This window comes from Pleurodeles waltl, chromosome 4_1 (genome assembly GCF_031143425.1).
Source record: "Pleurodeles waltl isolate 20211129_DDA chromosome 4_1, aPleWal1.hap1.20221129, whole genome shotgun sequence".
Classification (NCBI taxonomy): domain Eukaryota; kingdom Metazoa; phylum Chordata; class Amphibia; order Caudata; family Salamandridae; genus Pleurodeles; species Pleurodeles waltl.
Genome location: NC_090442.1, coordinates 996,061,738 through 996,085,246, shown reverse-complemented (window position 1 = coordinate 996,085,246; position 23,509 = coordinate 996,061,738). Strand labels below are relative to the sequence as shown.

General features: G+C 44.4%; 1 protein-coding gene across 1 annotated transcript in view; it reads right to left on the bottom strand.

The window, feature by feature from the left end:
- LOC138288315 (chloride anion exchanger-like) overlaps positions 1 to 23,509 on the bottom strand; it is a 355,789-nt gene that overhangs the window by 47,219 nt on the left and 285,061 nt on the right. The window contains exon 16 of the mRNA XM_069229825.1: positions 7,541 to 7,636. Coding sequence (XP_069085926.1) covers positions 7,541 to 7,636 — 96 coding nt within the window. The remainder of the gene's footprint in view (positions 1 to 7,540; positions 7,637 to 23,509) is intronic.

Below are 23,509 nucleotides of genomic sequence, written 5' to 3'. Positions count from 1 at the left end.
TTCATGCTTGCGAGGCAGAGCAGTCTAAGGCTTACAGAGTTGAGGTGGTATGAGTTTGTTTGCAGTTCTCAAGTATGTAACAAACAACACTCGATAAAACATTGTCCAACTAATGCATTTTTTTAAATAAAAATGAAAAATACTTTATTACACCCTAAAACCACAATGCATACTCCACATATACTATAGCCAAAGTCAGGCCTACTGGATTTGTCAGGGTATTACCACAACAAGAAAAGTGGAAAGGTCCTTCGAGATAACTCTCCCCTTGTTAATTCACTCCCTCCCTGGTTACTGAATTGTTCACTTTGTTATTGTGCTCAACCTTGTTTAACTCATCTTTGGTTAATTTTGTTCAACTTGTTTAGTTTTGTACTGCCTTTATTAATCTTCTGTTGTTTCGCCTCCCACTTGCTTTCTCGCTGTTTTTCCTGCTACTTTTTCCCACTGCATCTGACTCCCATTTTCTGCTCTTACAGGCCTGGCCCACTGCCTCCCAGCACCCTTCCCTCCTCTTAGGACCTACTTAATGAAGGCTGCATCACGGCTCCGCAGCCGGAGCACCGAAGGCATGCCTGTTTGCACCTTTCTGTGCCTGGCACACATCCAAAACCAGGAGCCCTAGTTCTCCTGCCACACCGCGATACGCCTCCACCGAGCCCTGTTCCCTAGACTCCGCAACAACAACTGCTTTTGCACTTCACTATCAATGGTAGTGCCTTTTACCTGCCAGCACTGTCTCCTCTCCTGCAACACCGGAGCATCTGCATACAAACCAACACACCAACCACAACTGCTTTGGACCAACTCCACTGCCTCCCTGCTCAACATACAATCACTCTGCAAGCACGCCATGGAGATCTGGGACACCATCACTTCCCCTACTCCCAAAGTGGTCTTCTTCACCGAGACCTGGCTCAACCCAGCATCCACTCCTATCATTGCCTCAGCAACTCCAGATGGCTACAAGACAGCACAGCGGGACCACATCAACAAACACAGAGGTGGAATCGTCAACATCCACAAAGAAATCATCGACTGCACCACCACTGCAAAGGACACCACAATTTCCAATTCCACAATCAATGGAAAAACCACCATGAGAGGCACCCTCGCCTACACGCTGGAGGACCACATGCCAGTTTCTGTGACACCATCCCCGAATTCATTGCCTTGCTCACCATCGACTCCAAGCAATACATCTTCCTCAGAGACCTACATTTTCACCTTGATGACCTTAAAGATGCCAACACAGCCAACCTCCTTAAAAGCATGAACAACATCAGCCTCACCCAACTAGTCACTGACCCTACAAACTACACAGGACACACGTTCAACGTCATCTTCACGGCCACTGACAGAGTCAAGTACAGCCATGTCACCGAGCTCACCTGGACAGACCATGCCATTGTCCACTTCACCATCACAGCATCTCCCGGCACATCCACCAAGCCTCAAACCATCTCCCACTGCAGCTGAAACAAAGTATCAGACAGCCAGTGGACTGACTTCCTCAACACCTCCCAGTCTTATGCCACAACTAACCTGGTAAAGGCTGCCAAGAACGTCTTCACCTGGATCACTGATTATGCCAACAGAGTTGGCCCCGTCAAGCCCACCAAGCTCAAGAGACCCACCAAACAGGCCAATTGGTACACCACAGAACGGAGAACCACAAAAAACAACTGCAAGCAACTAGAAAGGAAATGGTGCACAAGCATGAAGCCCACAGACTGAGCCACCTTCAAGTTGTCCCTCAACAAACTACTAAGAGAGATAAAGAGGAGCACCCTAGCTGACGGCATTGAAGTCAGCTTTAATCACAGCAAAGAACTCTTCAATATCCTCAGAGAGTTCTACAACCTCTCAGCCCCCCCGGAAACATCATCACCCCTTCTCAGGAACTCTGCGTCACCCTAGCAGACTTCTTTAACATAAAAATCTCCACCATCTACAAAAACTTTTAACCTTAACCCACTGCTGCGATAACCCTCAGCCTCCTCGCTCCCACGGATGCAAACCCCTAAGCTATCTCCAACCACCTGCTCGGTGCCTGAGACCAGCTCACCATACAAAACAACACAGCCATCATGGACTCCGTCTGCTCAGGCGCACCCAGGGACCCCTGCCACTACCATATTTTCAACCTCGGGAACAAGATGATCAGCGGCGACCCCACCGCCATCTTCAACTAATCCATAACCATGGCCACCTTCCCTGAAGGATGGAAACCCACAGAAGTGAAACTACTCCTCAAGAGCCCTTCTGCTGACCCCGGTAAACTCAAGAACTACCATCCCATCCCTCTGCTCACCTTACCTACCAAAGTCCTTGAAAAGGCCATCAACTGCTAACTCACAGAACACCTGGAGATCAGTAATCTTCTTGAGACTTCCAATCCAGATTCCACACCAACCACAGCATCAAAGCCACCCTGATTGCCGCCACTGATGACATCAGAACCCTCCTCAAATGGGGAGAAACAGCGACTGTGATCGTCCTCAACCTCTCAGCAGCATTCAACACTGTATCCCTCCGCAGCCTTATCAAGAGGCTTCATCACATTGGAATCCAAGAAGATGCCCTCCAATGGATTGCATTCTTCCTCACCAGAAGAACCAGGAGAGATTCAGCCTACCACCTTTCACAGCAAAACCCAAGTACATCATCTGAGGCATCGCTAGAGGCTCGCCACTCAGCACTACACCTTTCAACATCTATAGGACCCCCGAGGCCAACATCGTCAGAACCCATGCAATGAACACCATATCATATGCAGACGACACCCAGCTCATTCTCTCACTATCAGGCGACCCCTCCAACACGAAAGCCAACTTCCGCAGGTGCATGGCGGGCAGTGCCAGCTGGATAAATAACAACTGCCTAAAACTCAAAACAGGCAAAATGGACATCCTGATCTTCGGGAACAACACCTTCCCATTGAACGACTCCTGGTGGCCTAATGAACTAGGACCAGAACCCACATCAAAACCGGACGTACCGTCACGCAAGCCCTATTTACCAGCTGGCTGGACTAAAGCAATGCATTCTACGTAGGAATCAGCATGCACCTCCTGAAGAGACTACAGCCCATACAGAATTCAGCAGTCCGACCCATCCACCACCTCTTCAAACGGAACCACACCACTCCCCACCTCAAGAAGCTCCATTGGCTCTCCATTCAGAAAATATGTAAATTTAAGATGCTGATCCACCCCTACAGGGCCCTTTACAATTAAGGTCCAGCATACATCAACCACCACCTGAACTTCCACCAATCCTTCAGACACCTGCACTTCACTTCCCTTTCCCTTGTACACACCCTTCCCACATCTGCCAAAGCAGCAGTGGAGGACACTCCTTTTCCTGCCTCGCCGCATATTCCTGGAAAAACCTCCCCTTCACCTATTGTTGTCATCTTCGCTTCTGGAATTCAGTGAAGGACTCAAGTTCTGGCTGTTCAACTGATCCCGTTACCAGCTATGTTCTCAGCACTTGGATAGCTGTGAATAGCCGCTTTCTATGAATCCTGTTTGATTGGTTGATTGATTGAGAAATACACACTGAAAAACCCAATGAATCCATATAACATCAACTACCTTCCAAGGACAGTGAACATAATATATAATCAGCCACTGAGAACATTACCATTATGAATAAAGCATTAAAATATTCATTAATCTTTCTTCTACTATGTGACATGCTGCCAAATAACCCAAGGACTCAACAACATAGGTCTTTGCACTAAGTACCCTTGAACTAAAAGTCCCAGATCCAGGGATGATTACAGTACTAGGAAAGTCTCCGCAGGTCACGCTTTTGACACCCAGTGAGGCTTAGGGTGGCAACCACAATACCACATTAGGAGTCCTGGGGAAGCTGCTTCATGACTGGCCACCCTATAACAGCGTTCCAAAAGGGTGGTGTCCCTGCCCTTCCTGGGGCACCACCACAAGGAATATGCACATTTTTTACTAGGTCACTAGACCTTATGAGGCAATCTTTCACCTTAAGACAAAGTTCCAAAGTGGGCTCTTGGTCACGTCCATTTCTCTTCTTTTGCCCGCACTCCTTTTTTTATGTGGGTTCCTGGCTCCAATTACGCTCTTGTGGTGGACTTTGTTGTAGAACAAGGAACAATTCTACAGACCGCTTCTCTCCAGCTGGCATGGAAGCTTGCATGGTCAGTGATCTCCTGCCCGCGCAGACCACTGGTGGGAACGTCAGGCCAGATACGCCACATCACTTCATGGGATGCTGTTGGTAAAGCACCTCTGAGGCTCTATCCATCTCCTTGAGTTTTCATTTGTAGAATGCAGTGGTGCTGATGGGGCCCCCCAAGGACAATTGAATATTCTGAATGTGACTGTGCGTGCTTTCCTTTTCTCCTCATGTCAGTCCTTGTGGCACAGAAACACCCAGGAACAAATGTAAACGTTAAGAGGGAAACACCATGCTGGTTCCCTCAGACAATCTTCTTCCTGTGGCCCTGGGCCTCCCCAGGGACTTGAGGAAACCACCTGGGCAGTATATCCATTTTCTTTTCCTGGTGGCATCGGTAGCCGGCAGCTTCCAACATGTGGGAAAGCAGCAAATGTGGTTTATGGAGTCCATGCGATTTGCTAATCTTTAAAGGTAATTGAATCTAAAGTAGTCCCCTTTTTACTATACGGAGCTACAGTCCTCCTGGAAAAATCTATTAAAGATCTGGATAAATCTACATAAAAGAACTTAGATTTTTACTAAATCTTCGTCCATCCATTTTGCACTACAAACTTAGGGCCTGATTTAGAGTTTGGTGGATGGGGTTATTTCATCACAAACAAGACGGATATCCCATCTGCTGTATTACGATTCCATAATATTCTTTGGAAATCGTTATATAGAGGATGGGATATCCGTCACGTTAGTGATGGAGTAACCCTCCGCCAAACTCTAATCCGGCCTTAAGACTGGAACTATCTCTGATATTGTTAACTTCAAGATATTTTTCAGTTATGTTAAACTATTTTTGTGATTTTTTGATAGCAAATAAAGATTTGCTGACATCCTTGAATTATAATGAGTAAACAAACTTGAGTGAACATATCTCTTGGTTGAATCTGGTAGTTGTTAATAACACAATTATGGAAAAACAACTTGCCTTCATTTGCAAACCTCACAATACGGCTGTGTCTGGGGCATTAGGTGATGATAAAACAAAATAAGAGATGGAATGCTAGAGCAGCTGACCTGTCAACAATACAGAAATATAGGCATATACATCACATAATATAGTTGTATTCTAAGATACAACAAGAATACTTAAATTACAACTTGGATCCCGGATGCAAAATAAAATATTTGAGATTTCACCTCATGCTGATTCTGATAAGTCAAATTGAAGGATCCTGGATTTTAAATTGTTCATGATCAAAGGTCTGCCGCTTATGTGATATAAAGAGGAATCCATTGAGCATATAATTTGATTGTGTCCTGCTTTACTTGATCTGAAGAAGAAATATTTGGAGACTTCATTTGTCACCTATAATTGTAGAACTATTTAGGATGCTATTGCCTATTGTTTCTCCACCAAAGACTCTGAATTCATCAGGAAAGTGACCAAATTCTTAGATATTGCTTACCGTCATCTTAAGGAAATGTGAATGAAATATTGATTTTTAGGAAAGTGTTATGTCATTTGTGTTTTAATTCATGTTTATTATTGTCTTTTACTGACAGAAGTGGTTTGTGCTGGCGCCACTGGATCATACTTGATGGTTTTTGTATTTTTGTGCTCGTGCCTGTACACTCCATCACCCAGGAGTGCCCTCTACAACCTCCTGGTCTCTAAAATTGTATAACTATCTAGTAACTGCTTTTCTTCACTGCTCTTCTTTTGATGAGGGACAGCACAAGTCCTGCCTCCCTGCCTTTTATCTCCTTGCCCAGGACTTACCTCTGTCTTGACTCCTGGTCCTCTCTTCAGCTGGGGTTTCCACCAACAGCAAGCAACATCACTCAAGTTGAACTCCCTCCCTGCCTGCACTCCCACAGATTCGTAGCCACATTCATGGTACCTGTGTGTTAGGAAGGGCCAGGTGGTCCTCCTATTTTGGAGGTCACTCACGTTTAAGCCCAACGCACAAAAGATCCAGGAGAACCCTCAATGCTCCCTCTACTGCTTCGAAGAAGATATGGGGCAGCACCATAGGCTCTGGAGATTGCTCCTAGTCCATTGTTGCTAACTGATATCAGAAGCCTTTGAACTCTCTATTCTGCTGGGAGTCAGACGTTCTGGAGTCCATCTTTGCAGTAGGAGCCAGGAGTCAAAATTCTCTCCCTTATGTATATGTTTTTAAGGGAAGTAGAAAGCTCCAGAAGCTATGCCCAATCCTAAAATGACACATCCTAACTCCACCCCATCCCAACCCTCCTGCACAACATCTTTGGACTTTCTAACATGGGGACTTCGCATGTTTTGTTAAAAGCGCTTTCTGAAAGCCTGAAGTGAAGCCCCTAATTGTCACAGGTGCCTGGTCCCTTTCCTTTAGAAACTTCAAAGGAATCCCCCTCTTATGTTTAGCATCAGAGATTTTACCATCTCTCTTAGTTTCCCTTAGGGTGACCCTTCACAGGCCGGTGCAGTATAAAACTTTCATTACAAAACAGGCGTCACAAATCATGGTGATGTAGTAGCCATTTTAATTTACAGTTCTAACATAGTGAATGGCTATGCTAAAATGATGAATTAAAATGTTAAATAAATAAAAAATAGGAGTATGTGAAGTCTTAAAAAGGATGCAAGCAGCCTGGCAGCAATTTGCAGTTGCTGGGCACCTATAAAACATACATTTTATGCTGCTGGAGAACTGGCCAGAGGCGGGAGGGAGATTGAAATAAAGTGTGCGTAGGGGGTATGAGGAAAAAGTGAGCAGCCCGGAAGCAAAAATAGAAAATACACATAGTTTTACATGGGGGGGGGAACGGGTGAATAGGGCGCATGTAAAAATTGACAACCATGCATGCAAATGCATCTTAAGGCATGCACAATGCTGCTAATACTAAAAGACAATGGCTAAGCCAATAGCTTGGCCTTTTAGAGTCAAGATCTATTGGCTTTGCTAACATGTCTTTGGGCTAAAGATGAATACACAAATGGGATCTGGTGTAATTTTCTGTGTGTTTGATATGGACATTCTGGCTGTAGGTGCTTTAGCAAAGATTTAGGTGTTTTTGATTGAAACCTTGTGTGGAATGTTTGTTTTAGGGATAAAAATATCACCCTTTACAATTTTTCGCATTTTTTAATAGGTTTTATGCAAAAGTGCAGTGATAAAATACCAGTAAGATACCAAACCTAAAGTATTGCTTAAATCTTTAACCCTGCCTCTGCAGCTCAAGGCCACAGTACCCCACAGGGCCCTCTGCTCATCTGCACCACTGAACTGGCCACCTTCAATGAAAACAGTTCAGAATGCAAGAGGAGGAAAATGATATGACGATTCTTACAAAAATACGTTATTAAATTTATCTCAATAGAATTGATTGAATCACTTACAGGCGTCAAACGCAGCTCTCCTTTCTTCAGAAGCTTCCTGATTTTCCTCAGCGCTTTGTTTCGTTTACGCAAAATCCTCACTGGATCAAAACCGACCTGCAAAGATAATCTTCGTCATTTGGCATAATAAATAAAGCAGACTTCCATCACACAATTTCAATAAAACAGACTACTGCTCATGTTTGTAATAGAAGCAAAGCTATGTGTGCCTACATTTTAGTGGAATTTACCTTTAAAAGGACAAATGTTGTAATTGATAAGAACAAAAGTTTGAACCAAAAACAATTAATTGCCCTGATTACTTACTGGTAATCCTCATTACTCTTAGTCCTACTCGTACTCGACTCAGTCCTAACAGTATAAGGTTGAGTCTCTTCCCAGACAGGAAACAAAACAGGAAACACTTCCTAGCCCCATCCACCCACTCTCCAGTCCATGCATATAAAAACACACCTCACTGGAGCCCTTCTTGTCATACTAAGCCCCACAAAGGCCTGATACTGGGAGCGTGGGTGGGAAGCAAGACTTGGTTGAGGACAAGTAGGACTAAGAGTAATGAGGATTACCGGTGAGTAACCAGGGCATTACCTCTATGTTCCTTGTTCTCGACCCAGTCCTAACAATATGAGGCATACCAAAGCAAAACAGCAAGGAAGGCCTTGGTGGATGCCCAACAGAACCCACAACAAACCACACAATACAGTCAAGTGTAAGATGCAGTGGTTTAATGAAAAACAACAACAACCAAGTCAGACAGAGGTGGGCCCCAGCAAAGGCCTGCAGAACACTGCAGCCAAAATGTCCTTGTGTAGGCTGTGCACAGTTCAGACAATAGTGCCTAATAAATTTGGACTCAGAAGCCCATGTCCCTGCACTGCAAATTTCTTTTAAGGAGACACACTGAAAGGTGGCCCAAGAGGCCGAGACTCCTCTAGTGGAATGTGCCTGGACAGACACCGGGCAGGGCAAACCAGCAAGCTTGTAAGCCAGAGAAATTGTGTCCTTAATCCAGCAACTTGGAGGCTGCCTTCCCTTGACCTGCAACACCAAAATGTCACAAAAAGACTGTCAGAAGCCTGAAAAGGGGCAGTCAGGGCAACGTAAACAGACAAGGCAAGCCTTGCATTTAAAGTGTGCAGCAATTGCTTCTCAGGAGAGGAAGAAGGACAGAGACCAGGCAAAATAAGTTCCTGTGAAGAATGGAAGCAGGAAGTAACCTTAGGAAGAAACCCAGGACCCAGGCACAGAACCACAGCATCACCCAAGACCCTCAGAAATGGAGAGGAACAACACAGAGCATCTAATTCACCCAACCATCTGGCAGAAGTAACAGCCACCAAAAAGACAACTTTAAATGAAAGAAATTTCAGATCCACATAGGACAGAGGCTCAAAGGGAACAGATTAATGAACATGAAGAACCAGGGAAAGATCCAAGGAAGGAACCAAAGACCTCACCCGAGGTGCAGAGAAAAAGAAGCTGCCAAACAACTGAGACAACAAAGTGGCAGAAGCTGTGGACACAGAGACAAGATCACGAAAAGCAAGGATAGCATCCCATTGGCCTTTCAAGGTGGAAAACGCATAACCCTTCTCAAATCCATCCATAAATAAAATTAGCAGAGACCGGACAGGAGACAGAAGAAATGCTGTGAAGGGAACACCATGACTGTAAATTGGCCCAATGCTTAGAATAAGAGTAGCAGCGTGGACTTTGTCTGTGAAGCTTGTACCACAGAAACAATATGATCTGACAAACCTTGCATCAGCAAAGTTCTCCGTTCAACAGTCAGAGAGCAAGCATCAAGGCAACTGGCAGGTGGGGACCCAGGAGCCGCAAGGGCAAGGGAACCCTTAGCGAAATCCAAGTAGGAAGAACAGACAGGCTCCGCAGCAACGAGAACCAGGTTCGTTGAGGCCACAATGGGAGCACTGCTACCACACTTACAGCCAGACCTTCAGCAGAAAGGGTGGAATGAGAGAAAAGGAAGGGAAAGCATAAAGAAACCCCTGAGGCCACTGAATTGACAATCCGTCCATCTCCCAGGCCACCACCTCCGGACTCCTGGAACAAAACAGGGGCAGAAGGGAGTTCCTCTGCGAAGCAAACAGATCCAGGCAGGGACATCCGAACTTCCTGCAAATCAGCTAAAACACTAGAGGACAGAGCCTTAGGTCCAAGGAAGAGGGAAATGTCCGACTCAGGGAATCTGCCAACACATTCTCCCCCACAGATATGTTGAGTACCTACTGTATAGACTGAATATGACACTCCGCCCAATGTGCAATCAAACAAGCCGCTAGATTGAGCAACTGACGTACTGCCCTGATCATTGATGTAAGCAACAGTCTCTGTGTTGTGTGAGAGAACAAAACACATTGCATCCCAACAGAGGAACATGGAAATGACGGAGGGCTCTATCCACTGCCGACAACTCTTTCCAATTGGATGAGCGACTCGCCTCTGAGAGGAGCCAACGACCCTGGAACAACTAATAACCCAATGTAGCACCCATCCCCGGACACTTGCATCTGTCACCAGCACCTTTGGAGGAGAGGGATGCATCAACATCCCCTTGTTCAGATTCGAGGAGTCCAAACGCTAATGCAGACTGGAGACCACCTCTGGTGAGACAGGGATCATGTCCTAAATAGGAAACTGCACAAATTTGTGAAAGTGCCACAACAACGGTCTCAGATGTAGGTGGGCACATTGGACCATGAAGACAGTGGCAACCATATGCTTTGGGACCTCCAGCCATTGGGTTAGAGGAGCAAAGTTCAGGGCCAACAAAGCTGGCAACATAGACTACAGCCTCAAGATCCAGAGACGAGTCAAATTCTGCCCCGATAAACAAGTTCCTGGTGTACGGATGGTAGGTGCATTTCAGAAAATTCAGGAGGAACCCAGGGCTTCCTACCATATGAATGGTCTGAGCTAGGAGCTGGTGCAGCACATGAACTGACAGAGTCTGAAGGAGCCAGTCGTCCAGGTAAGGGAATATGGAGATCCCCTGGAGATGCAGATAAGCCACAGAGGGAGCCACTACCTTCTTAAACACCCTGGGAGAGGAGCAAAGACCAAAGGGCAGGACACAAAACTATCCATGGTGAATCATCCGAGCAAACCTCAAACTATTGAGACTCTAAGGCAACTGGGACATGAAGGTAAGCATCCAGCAGATCCAATGTGGCCAGAACAGAACCCCTCTGAGCCAACAAAATGATGTGTTGCAGGGTTTCTATGTTGAAAAGAATCTTCCATACAAACTTGGTCAGGGATTTCAGATTTATCACTATCGGAGAAACCCCTGTCACCTTTGAGACGAGAAAGATGATGCAATACACTCCCAACCTCAACTGACCAACAAGCACCGGAACAATGGCTTCCTTCTCAAGATGGGACTCAATTCCTGACAACAAAGCCTGGTGTATCACCGGATCCCGCAGAACAGGAGTCCCCACAGTGCCAGACAGAGAGGGAGAGGTTTCAAACTCTATCCCCTAACTCATGTCCAGAATGATCAGCTCCCACTTGTAAAGATGTCATGAGGCTCCAGATGGCCTGAAAAAACTGGAGCGTCCCACCAACCACAAGTGTAACTCCAGGGGGGTGCTCGCTTCATAGTCAGGACCGCTGCAAGTCGTTGCAGGGCTCCATGCAGGACTTCTTCTGAAACTTCCCTAGAAAACCTTTAGCCTGAAACTTCTGATTCCCAAAAGAAACTGGCTGCCTTTGTGAAGAGTGATGAAAAGACCGTAAGGAGGACTCCACAAAAGAAGATATAGCATGCTGATGCTTCTGAAAGGACAAAGAATGCTTTCACTCCTTAAAAACGCGATGCAACTTCTCCTCCAGATCACGACCAAACAGACGAGACCAAGTAAAAGGGAAACACAGAGCCATGGAGCACTGAGCAGCATCCGGATTCCAACCTTTTAAGAACAAATAAGGTCCGGTCGCAATGGAGGCACCACAGGACAGAACTGACAGCCTCACAGAGTAAAAAGCAATATCTGACAAGAACACAGACTGTCTCTCCATAGATTCAGGACACAAACGGTCTTGAAATCAGACACCAAAGACTGACCCAAATATGCCCCATAAATGCAAGCTCTCAAGGCCACATGAGCACATGATTAAGCTTTCTTCACAGAAGACTCCACCTTCTTGTTGGCCACATCCTTCAGAATATTCTCCTCAGCCATGGAAGGCCGACCCAACAGGCTAGTGACAATGGAATCAACATGTACAGTTTTAGAAACCTTCTCCTCCATTTCTTCAAAGGATAAAGCTTGGCCATGAAATGGGGTACAGCAGTATGTTCAGGACCTTTCCACTGATGTAACAACACATCCATGACAAACTGATGAATGGGAAGGGCTTCACTCTGCAGTTTCTTGAACTGAGGCAACACTGACTCCCTGGACGTACTGCGGGCAGCGTCTGCAGGAAAGCCCATATTGACCCTAATACGGACAGCATTTCAGGCAGTAGATCTTTAGAAATGTACTTCCCGCTACGGTCAATGCTGTGCAAAGATTCTTCAGAAGAAGAGGAGCTGGAAATATCCAAGTAGAGATCCTGCTCCTTGACAGCACAGGAATCCTCCTTCTGTTTCTTAAGTGAAGACAGGATCTCCACAATCAGCTGCTTTAATTTGCCATCCTTTTGTACCAGAGATTAGGTGGACGGGGGAAAGAGGCATCACCAAAGAAGAAGAGGAAGAGGCCATAGAACTGGAAGAACAATGCCTCTGTTTTGCAGTATGTTGCCTCACTGTGCCAGACAGAAGGAGCCAAGACCACCATACACCCAACAGCAATATGAACTGTCCAAACTGAGGGAAATTTTAAGGGCACACGCACATGCACAGCACAACACAGCTGACCAGCATTTCAGAGGCGACCTCACCTCCCTCCAGGGTAAAGTGTAATCCTGAACACGTGTAGGTGTGTGAAAGCCCCGCTGACAAGCGTTACAGAGGCAGACACACACACGGAGCCTTCCAATCCCACTTGTGAGCCCTAGCGAGCTGCATGAACGAGGGCATATTAATCCCGCCCCCATCATGCCAAAACCAAGAAGCAAGGCAGAATGTCGACACCGGAATGCCCAGACCGTTCTGGTCGGCAAAGCCGCCATTCCCAGTGCCTAGAGCAGGCAACAGGAGCCACACAACGCTGCCCAACCTCAGGGTCATGGCATACATGTAACTTCTGATGGCACAGGAGGCCCGCCACTATCCCTCCATCATGTGTTGCGCCAGAGCCCAGCAGAGGGGGATCTTCTGAGGCAAGGTGAAGGTGAAAGCCTGGGAGGCACCTCAGTGTGGCCTGCAAGCCCCATAGAAGGCGGGAAACAAAAGAAAGTGCTCCAGTGAGGTATGTGTTTATGTGCCTGGACTGGAGGGTGGGGGGGGATAGGAAGCGTTTCCTGTTTTGTTTCCTATCTGGGAAGGGACTTAACCTCATATTGTTAGGACTGGGTCAAGGACAAGGGACGTAGAGGTAACTGCAAATCATACCTTAGCCATAAAACACACACGTTCACTCACCACATCACTTAACTTTCACCTTACAGTAAAGTAACCAGAACACGAATCCTATGAGTGACACGTTTCCTTGGCCCACATTTTCCCTGGATACATTTTGTCAGATTTGACCTCCTGAGATTTATCACAAAACTCAGTTTCTCTGTAACCGCACATAATGCAATGTTAGCCCAACAGTGAAGAGGACATATAGATGCTTTCTCCCATGCAATTTTCGACCTTTCCAGCTTGCCTTTTGTAAGAGGGCCAGTTCTTTATATTTACGCATTTCCATATAATGTGCATGTCCTCTCTCGCATACAGTTTCTCATAGGAAGGATGTGATGCATGTCCTCTGTTGACTACCCCACGGGATGACCCCTTTCCTAATCCCTTCTGGAATTAGTCAGCCTCCTCTCAATGTTATTCCATCCCTCTCCCCCAACTCAGCTTCTAGGGGTGCATGTGCCCTTACACTTTCGTAAATTCTCTTTATTTCAGAAGACTCATTTTAATAAATTCAACAGATTAACAATTCACCACTATTTCTCTTACTCCAGCATTAACATTTGTCTGACATTCACTGCCACTTGTGCACCTAAACTATAATAGGTAAAAACGGAGCATGGATTTTTGGATTTCCATTTCCCACAGCACTAAACCATTTTAAGGCCATGTGTTACAATTGAGCGCCCACTTGGTGCCATTTATTGCTATCTAGTCCCCTCCAGTATACATTTATTGTGGAAGCATAAACATCAGCTTCCATCATTGGCCTCAATGCATCACCAGCCCACATATAAATCTATCCTTTATATCATGCATTAAAGTACGAAAAAAAGGTCCTAATTAGGGTGTCTGCCAGGTGGGTTGCTAACCTACTACATCAGTGTCAGTAATACAAAGTCATTCTTCACGTCTACAACACCACGCCTGAAAAAGACAACTTTACCAAGAACAGCAACTCATCTCCTTAAAAAATATATGATACTGTTGTTCAAGAGAAGGGCTGAGAACAGTGCCTAATTAGAACCCGTGGTTGCAGGTGGGGCCCAACGTCACTTATTTTTAGGGACTAGCGATAATATTTCCTCATCAGATTGACTCAGAGCAAAAGAGAAAAAACACAAAAGGGGAAAAGGAGGTGTAAATTAATGATTGAAAAATAGTGGTAAAGGAATAGATGAGGGATGAAAAAACACTCCAAAACTGAAAGAAAGAGGCAAGGAGTGCCTGATGGTGGATTCGAGGCATGAGCTTGAATCAAGAGTATGCAGCCTTGGTATTCGGCACCCTGACATTCAGAAAACCGGCAGAGGACTTCTGAGCAAAACATTGGGAACTGTCCCATATTCTTTTACAGATTAAGCAGAGGCTAAAAAAAACAGTGGGTCAGCTATAACTCAGTAATTGAAGCTCTACAGCAGGACTTCAACTTGGGAGGCAGAGGATGTGATGGGGGCCGAACAGCCCAGAAAAATAACCTAGCCCAATGTAAGGAAACTTATGAGAAGGGCATCAATGTACCAGTTCTCCCGGAGCAGATTGCAGACCATCATCCCTCCATTAAAAGCTGGATGCTGGAGGAACACAGAGGGAGGAAGGCTGAACCAGGTTGCAAAGCCATCAACTTTCGGTGCCCTTTGTGAGTTAGATGAAGGAAGGCCGATTTTAGGTATGTCATGCTCCTGTAGATTTTACATGTGTGCTACATTGACTTTTAATCAATGGTTAGAGCGAGTGAGTTCACTTATATTGTGCGCTCTCCCAAAAATGTCAATAGGCACTGTAATGATGAGACTCTTTCGAAAAAGGCATCAACAATTAATAACTCTTGTATGCCTCAGCATTTAATCTCTGGAAGGTTCCTTATTGTGGCTGCTAAGTTGTTCTGGTGGCTGCAAGTGGTGGTATTCATCGCTAGTTCAACCCGGTGCGACAATCTCCCATGACCTCCTTCTCCACAGATTCCCCCACTACCATCCTTCAACAGTGTCCCTCTTCTCTCCATAGCCCCTCTCTCACATGCAGTTCACTTGTTTTATAGCACTACTCATGCCCCTGTTTGGTGTAAGAGCACTCTACAACGTGCACATTATACAGAGACAATGAATCATACACGAGTAATCAGTCTATAGGGAACTTTTACCTAAGACAATGAGGAATACAAGGTGTAGAATCATGTCATCCACACTAGTAGGCAGTATATTTTAAGAGTGTTTGGTCTAGTGAAGCAGAAACTCAGGATTTAAAACGTAGAACAGTGGTTGGGTTTGGCTTTACTAATAAGAATTCTACCCAAATTAGCCCTTTTTTTTGCAACATTAGGATAGTAAAAGACTGGGGAAAAACATAGTCCCAGATTTACAAGAATCTGGCGCATCAGTACTGATGCGCCAGATTTCTTGCCCCCCCCCCCACAGCCACCTAATGACACCATGAGTGCGCAGTATCAGCAATACGGCGCGCCATGGCGCACATTAGGCCAATACCGTCAACATTTTTTATGCTACGAGCAGTAGCAGCACCCCCCCCAGCACCTTGAAACCCTCACGTGTATGTAGCGCGCTTTACAAATTGATTGAGTGATTGATTGATTGCATCAAAAATATTGATGCCGGTGCAGCAAAGTGCAAGGAGGCCCATTTATTTCAATGGGTGCATCCTTGTAATGCCTGCTTCGTGCACGCATTAAGAATGACGCCACAAATGGGGCAATTAAATCTTGTAGATTTAACTGTGACATCTTTTTGGGCCTTCTAACGCTGGAACGCCCCCCCCCCCTTGCATACATTATGCCTGGTGCAGTCATAATGTGGTGCAAAGGGGGACAAGGTGGCACAATGCATGCATTGCACCACTTTGTAAATGTGGCGCGTCAGCAGTGGCGTCATTGAACCACATTAGCATTAAAAAATTGCGCTAATGTGGCGCTAGTGCCTTGTAAATCTGGCCCATCATTTTCTAATCTGCAACATGCAGTTTACATGCAACTCTTTGAAGATAGTTCATCTGTCACTGCGCTATATTAGGATGGTAACTTATGAGCTGCAAGTTAAAAGGATCTCTGTGTCAAAAGCAGTATCCTACTGAGCTATTCACACACAATACAATTTTGTGATCTGCATGGTACCCATTCTTTCAGCAGGCATGTTAACCCTCTATGCTACTGTTTGATGATTCAAGACAACCAGTTGACAAAACTGGATCTCTCTCCAGCTGGTACATTAATCACCAGTTATCTTGACATTTTTACTGCTGCCTGGAAACTGCTGGACACACAACGAACTCTGTAGCAGGTGCTTCTAAACCCATACGTTATTTCATAAATAAAGAGCTCTCAAGCTCAGTGCTGGGTGCGTCTGCACTGGTTGTACTGCCCTAAACTCGGAGCAAATGGTTGGTCACTTAAAATATCAAACTTTGACCCAGAGTAATAGAGAGAAAAGCAGAAAAGGGAGTAAGAAGAAGGAAAATGAAGAACCAGAAAACAGTGAAAAAGGGAGAAAGAATGAATGAAAAAACCTTCAAGAGCAAGGAAAAAGAGAGAGGCAGTGTAAGATAGTGGAAAAAAAGGCATGAGGTTGAATTCGCCAACCCCAGCATTTGGCAGTGCCAGTCTCGGGCTCTGAAGAAACGTTTTGGGCACCAATACTTATTTTATTATTTATTTAATTGAACGTATTTATTTAGGAGTTTTCTAGAGTACGCACACGACTCAAGGGTATTAGAGCACTGTACAAGATACTCGTTTTATTAATACACAGGTCTACCACTTTCGCTCCTTACATGTACTTGCTTCCTGGTTACAGAGGTATATGGTGTATCTGTGTAGACGCTATCTAATCAGTCTACATCAGTCTATCAGTGCCATATATTTGCCATTTATTATTTCATAGTTCCCCAGAGACTGTAGAAGGAGAGAAAAAAAACATTTAGACTTTTCGGTGGTCTTTAAACATGTGAAGTTAGTAGGTGTAGAGTGGTCTGTTTTCTTGGGGTGATTGTCCATGTTGCATCTTCCACATCGCATTCTTGTCGAGGTGGGGCTAGTTCAGCAGATTTGCTTCACAGCTGTGTATTTTTTGGGCTGCTTGGTATCCGGTTGGTCTTGTACTCCTGTGGTCACAGTTTTGCCATCCGTCTTGATTTCATCGCTTTCTCAAAGAGAGTAGTTGATGAAATGGAGCAAGTTTCTGGTGTGAGGGAGTTCCAAATTCTGGGTGTTGCTCCAGGGAAGCTTCATGCATAGGTCCTACTTTTCTTGAATCTCAGAGGCATGAATAGCAGGGAACTTGCACTGCATAGTGTGAGGCTGTCTCCGAGGTGATGGGGGCATGCACTAGATATTTAGGGGTGTCGTAGTACACTGCCTTGTGTGATAGTCATGCGAAATTCTGGCTTCAATGGTAAGCTACTGTATGGATACGAGCGAGGGCGTAATGTGGTCGAATATTTCAGTTCCAGTTACGCGTTTGGCTGCCACGTTGAGGGTCACCTTAAGAGGGGCTGGGTGTGCTTTCAAAGTTCTGATTAGGTTGGCAACGCCGTAGTCAATTCTGATTAACACCATGGCTTGGGACACATTCTTGAAACCCATTGGCAACATGTATTGTTTGCCTTTTTTAGTAAGCTGAGCTCACATTGAGAATTTCTTGTGTCTGTGCTGATCTGGACTTGCATGATTATTTATTTACCTATCTATGTATTGCAAGGGAAGCACCGCCTGCAGATACTCTTTGCACCCTGATTCTAGAAAACCTCATTTTGAGCCTGTCAGCGTCCTTTCCTTATATGTGGACTTGAGACTGACGCTGAAAGAGAGCTCACTTCTCTGTTTCAGCTGTTTTCCAAATTCCAATGCCAATCTTTGTTGTTAGTCAATAAAAAATGATAGTAATGTCATGATATCCTACTGATAAGGAAATCAGCATAAACCGCAGAACTGAAAATTCAAAATTTCGGAAAATAAAGGTAATGATTTATGAAGCGGTCCTGAATTACATAAATTGCACTGTGACTCGTGGTGCAAAGGGCAAAGAAAAATGTGGTCTTTGGTTGATAGGGCGATGTTGTTCAGAGGGAAGTGTCATAATAGGGAAAGAGTGCAATGTAATAAAAGAAGTTCCAATTTTGTCTCATCATTAAAGGTATTCACATTGTGCAGAACCCAGAATGAGCCTTAATGGACCTAAGTGGTAATTTTGAGGTTTCAGTCAGTGATTGTTTAATGCCATATAAAATGGAAGGAAACAATGTTTAAAATTAGAGAAATGTAATTACCCTGTAATCGTTTATAGCAGTAAAGTAAGTACAAAATTGGGGCTTGCATGTCTGAATAGATTTTTATTACAGATCACGCTAAAAACAATTTACGAAGACCTCCACCTGCTCATTATTAGAAAGTTCACAACACTAAAAGGAAATGACCGAAATGCGACCATGAATTAAGCAAATCTAGAAATCTGAAGCTGACTTCTAATGATGTACTGTCATTAACCACTGGATTTACTCCACAACCTTACCTCCTTTCCAAAGAACAACAATGTATACTTCACTAAGCCAACGGTGGGTGGCTTGACTGCAGAAGACATGACAACCTAGCAGAACTCTCACGCTTGTCTCAATTCATACAGGAGAATTATGACTCAAAAGAGAATGTTTTCATGAGATCAATCTTGGGCTTACTCCGAAATGCATCTTTAACCCTGACATGCTTGAACCTTGGCTTGCAAAATATTGTTCATGTGGCAGCATTCAGACACCCAGCATATTGGATACGAGTTTGGCAGACTAGCTCTCCACTCCCTATGAGAGAATCATTGAGCGAAGTAATGGCACTTGATCGCAAAGGGAATATCCCCTGGTTGCAATACGTTAAAACATGGCCAATTACTCTTGGCATGGGTGAATTGTGGACCAACCCTCAAAGTATCATGAAAAATACCCTGGAGGCTCTCAAGAAGAGCTACTGGATCCATATATGTAGCTCGTGGTTGGACCAGGGTGCTGCGGAGGCTTTAACTGGTAGCTTTCTGGACTTCAAAGGTAAAGTACACTCCGAGGAATTCATGAATCTGATTGGACCTCTGCAAGCCAAGTCCTTATATGTACAATTCAGATATGGTATTTTGCCACTCAATGGCTTCTGCTGTAGATGGAATGGGCTAAACATTTCACCCTTCTGCCCATTCTGCCAGGAGAGCCCTGAAACAAAAGAGCATTTTCTATTTCTTTGCCTTGGATATGTCGCGAATAGGAAATCATGGCTTATTCCGATTTGCTGTACTCTGGTGGTAAGACAGATAAAGGCCGCCAATGGAATCCTAAGAAGTGATACTACTATATGGCTAATTTTTGGTTTATTTAGCTACTTGTTACATAAATGGCAATTATGAATTGCCATATGTACTGCTGAAGCCTCGGCCTTTAAATGGTTGGTAAATCATTTCAAATTTTTGATGTGAGTAGGCTTCCTCTGTTCATTTGTTTTTATCTGTATTTCTCATATTTAATCCTCGGAAAAATGTACACATTGTTTTTATATTTCGATTTATGTGCTTTTATGGATTTATCCAAAGCCTAATGACGTTATTAAAAGAGACTCAGCAGTTAGTTCTTTCTGATTTGCCCCACATATGTAGGCACGATCTAGACTCTAACAGAATGCTGGCCACTCCAAGGCAAGTGGAAACTGAAAGCAGATTTACAGAAGAGCTCCATCCAGCTACAGAGCGAGTAAGTTGAAAGATCTCACAGTTATCAAATGAAAAACCATCTTCCTCAAGAAGCAAAGCTTGAACAGATGCCCAAACATGTATATGCACAAATGCGTAATTTACATATACAAAATGTGAAATTTATACCTGCATGTTTGATGTTGTGACTCCTAAAATTAGGATATTTGAGAGACTGCATTTGCACCCAGCGAGCTGGAACTTAGTCTAAGCCAAGATGTGCAATGACCTTCCCAAACTTAAAAATGATCATATTTCGGTAGTGCGCTTTGCAATTTGTCTTGCCTCTAGGCTCTGATAATATGTTATTTATTAGCCAACTCATGAGTACTCAATTTGTTGCAGAAGGATAGCAGGTTACATGGCAGTCGCTACCATGGATGCATTTGTTCTCTAAGATGTTTTACCAATGTACTGCATTTCTCAAGTTACACCTTAATAAAGTAGATGTAGGTTTGTGGGGAGTGAAGAAGATACTCTGTAACTAGTGCTGAATTTGTAAAAGACTAAGGACCAGATGTACATAGGTTTGGCTTTGTGTTTACGAAATAGCAAATTTTTGTGATTCGCTATTTGGTAATTGCAAACACCCATGTACTAATGTGTCTTTGACATATTTTGCGATTCCCAGTGGGACCCAAATAGACCTACCTCATTGATATTTATGAGATAGGTCTCGGTTTGCGACCCATTGAGAATGGCAAAAATCTTAGGGACGCTGGCCTTCTGGGGTCAGCAGACCACCATGTCTGTGATTGCTTTTGAATAAAGCAATGTATTTTTTAATTGCAGCCCATTTTCGTTTAAGGAAAATGAGATGCATTACCAAAACAAAAATGAAAAGTATTCTTTTTGTTTATTTTTGTAACTTATTTTTACAACTATTCTGAAAGGTGGAGGGGTCACTTGGGGACCCCTTCCTAAGTGTGAATGGGTTGCCTCCTACTTGAAGTAGGCAGTAAAATACGAATGTTTTGCGACTGGATCTCAGTCGCAAAACACTCACACATACCACTGCGAATCGGTATTAGAAAGGGATGCCCTAAACATGCACCTTCCTAGTACAGACTTGCAAACCCAATTTGTAATTCATTAATAGGTTACCAACTCGTAAATTGGGTCTCGATTGATCGATTGGTACATGTCAAATAGCTTTTTGGCAGTCACGAACAGCCCAATTCTGCAAATTAGGCCGTTTGCAACCTCAAAAGAGCTTCGTACATCTGGCTCCAGAAAAGAAAAAGGGAATTTGTTGTGCAAAGGACCACAAGATGATGAAATCATACCGGACATTCCACCCGCTAAAGACGTCAATCATAAGAACCAATAAAATACGTGAGAACTGTTATGGGGTAACAAATTCGATGAGCTAATTTAATGATAATTGGTTAAAGATAGTGGGTTGCAACCCCTTGTCCAATCAGATTTTAGGGGAATGTACAACGAAAAAGCGATAAAACCCCTTGACACATGGAAGTGACCAGACTAGTTAGGGAGATGCGGAGATGCTGATGCGATTTGCTATGATACAGACACTTTTGTCACTCTGAATAGAGACTTTGCTGTTTGGTTCTTAAAACCATCCGTGCCTTATAGCCCGTTTACACTTTACCTCCATATGAGGAAAGTGCCCCCTTTTGCCCTTCCTGCCTGAGCTGAGTTCCTGACTGATGGCGAATCAACTGATGTCCTGAAGACGAAGACAGAACCTGAGTGCTGACCTAAATTTGGAGGGTAACTATATGACAATGAATTGTGATTGTCTGTTTGCTTTTCCTTTCTAGGTACCAACTGCTTCTCTTTTGACAGAGACCATAGTTAGATGTTTTTCCAAACTGGTGTTACTTGAGATGGATGTTAAATGTGCAAAAGACGCCTCCGAGACCAGCCCAGTATGAGGCATTAGCAGTCTGGGATTTAATGGCCTTACGACAAAGACAGCAAAAACTTGAAAGGAGAATAAAAAGGGCAGAAAAGACTTTAGCCGAGGCTAGATGGCACAATGAGAGCAAAATGTGGAGAAGGGGTATAGTTGACGGACTTAAATGGTTTCCAGCAATAATTCAAGAAAATGAGACACAGGGAAAGAAAGCCACCTGTAAGACAGACAAGGGCTCTAGTAAGCCTAAAGAGACTCAGAGGTCTTGGGTAGATGAAGATGATTCATACGATGAAGAGTTTCTTAACCAGTTGTTACATGTTCGCCCGCCACCATATGCTATAAATGACACTGCTCCAAGCACTAGTGCGGGTCCTGGGAATCCGACACAGAGTAAGGAAATTACAAATACAATGCAGACAAGTGATACAGTTTTGATACAGAAAGGTGTCAGTGTACCCACTGCACCAGACACGCAGATACAGTTGCAACCTCCACCACAGATACAGAGGATTTATCCAGACGTCCCAGTACTAGTGACAAATACGAGTCTGATGGTATCGTCTGATCCGATATATACAAGATCAAAGCTAGTGCAGATTGAGCCAACTCTACAATTGCTGCCCCAGCCGCAGCAACAGCTGATTCCGGGTTATGCTCCAGTTGCAAAACCGCACTCAGTACCTACACCACCCATGATGGGTCAACCCATGGGAGTTAATGCTCCACGGGGTTTGGGACCTGGTCAGACCCCAGCTGCCATATCATTACCAGTTACTGTTGGTCCACCAGTACCGCTGTATGCGCAGGGTAAGCCTGGCGTGTGTGATCAGGAGTAATGACCCAAGAGACAATAAGAGGATGGTTTACAGGAACTCCCCAACTAATGACACCAAGAGAACAATCAGCAGAAGGACTCAATATAGACATTGAGAATAATAAACATTTGAAAAGAAGCTACAGATTAGACTTTGATTCTAGAGATTTTGAGCACATGAGGTCTACCGGAATGAAAGCGCATCTTAAAGAAATACTGCAAAGCACGCAAATCTGGGGAGCCTTAGAGAAGTGGGAAGGCAGATGGGCAAAGAAAAGAGATAAAGAGAAAGGCGAGGGTCCGGAACCAAATCAAGCTAAAGCTGCACCGGACACGGGGACAGTAAAGATGTTACCAACGAGAGAAACAGCTGGAGGGGTTCTAGTCCATGTACCATGGTCTAGGGGAGACATCCTGTCATTCACAAATGATTATCCCAGGTTGAGGGAGAAGCCAATAGAATGGTACCAGCAGACAGATAGGTTTGTGAAACTTGCGAAATGTCTGTGGGAGGACTTGAATACCCTGTTTGAGATTATAGTTCCACCCGACTTATGGCTTGAGTGCAAGAGAGGTGTGGACTGGGCGACGCAGGAGCCGGCAAGGGATAAGGTGACCGGAGCACCATCTGAGGAGGTGATGGAGTACTATCATAAAGTGATTGAGTTTTTGAAGCAGAAAGTGTCGCACAAAGTGACTAATTGGCAGAAAATCGATCGAACTTCACAGGAAGCTAAAGAGTCGATTCATGCTTACTATGAGAGATTGTTGAAAGCGTTCAAACATTACAGTGGCACTGAGACCATAGATCCGAAAGACATGAACCATTTTGTGTTCAGGTCCGTTGAGGGGCTGAGACCAGAGATTAGCCAGATGATTAAGACTCATTTGATCTGTTGGCAGGCAAAACCGATTGATGAGGTGTTGCAGTATGCAAAATACTGCAGTGACGAGATTGAGTTGAAACAGAGAAAGTTGAAGGAGAAGGTGATGGGGATGCAGA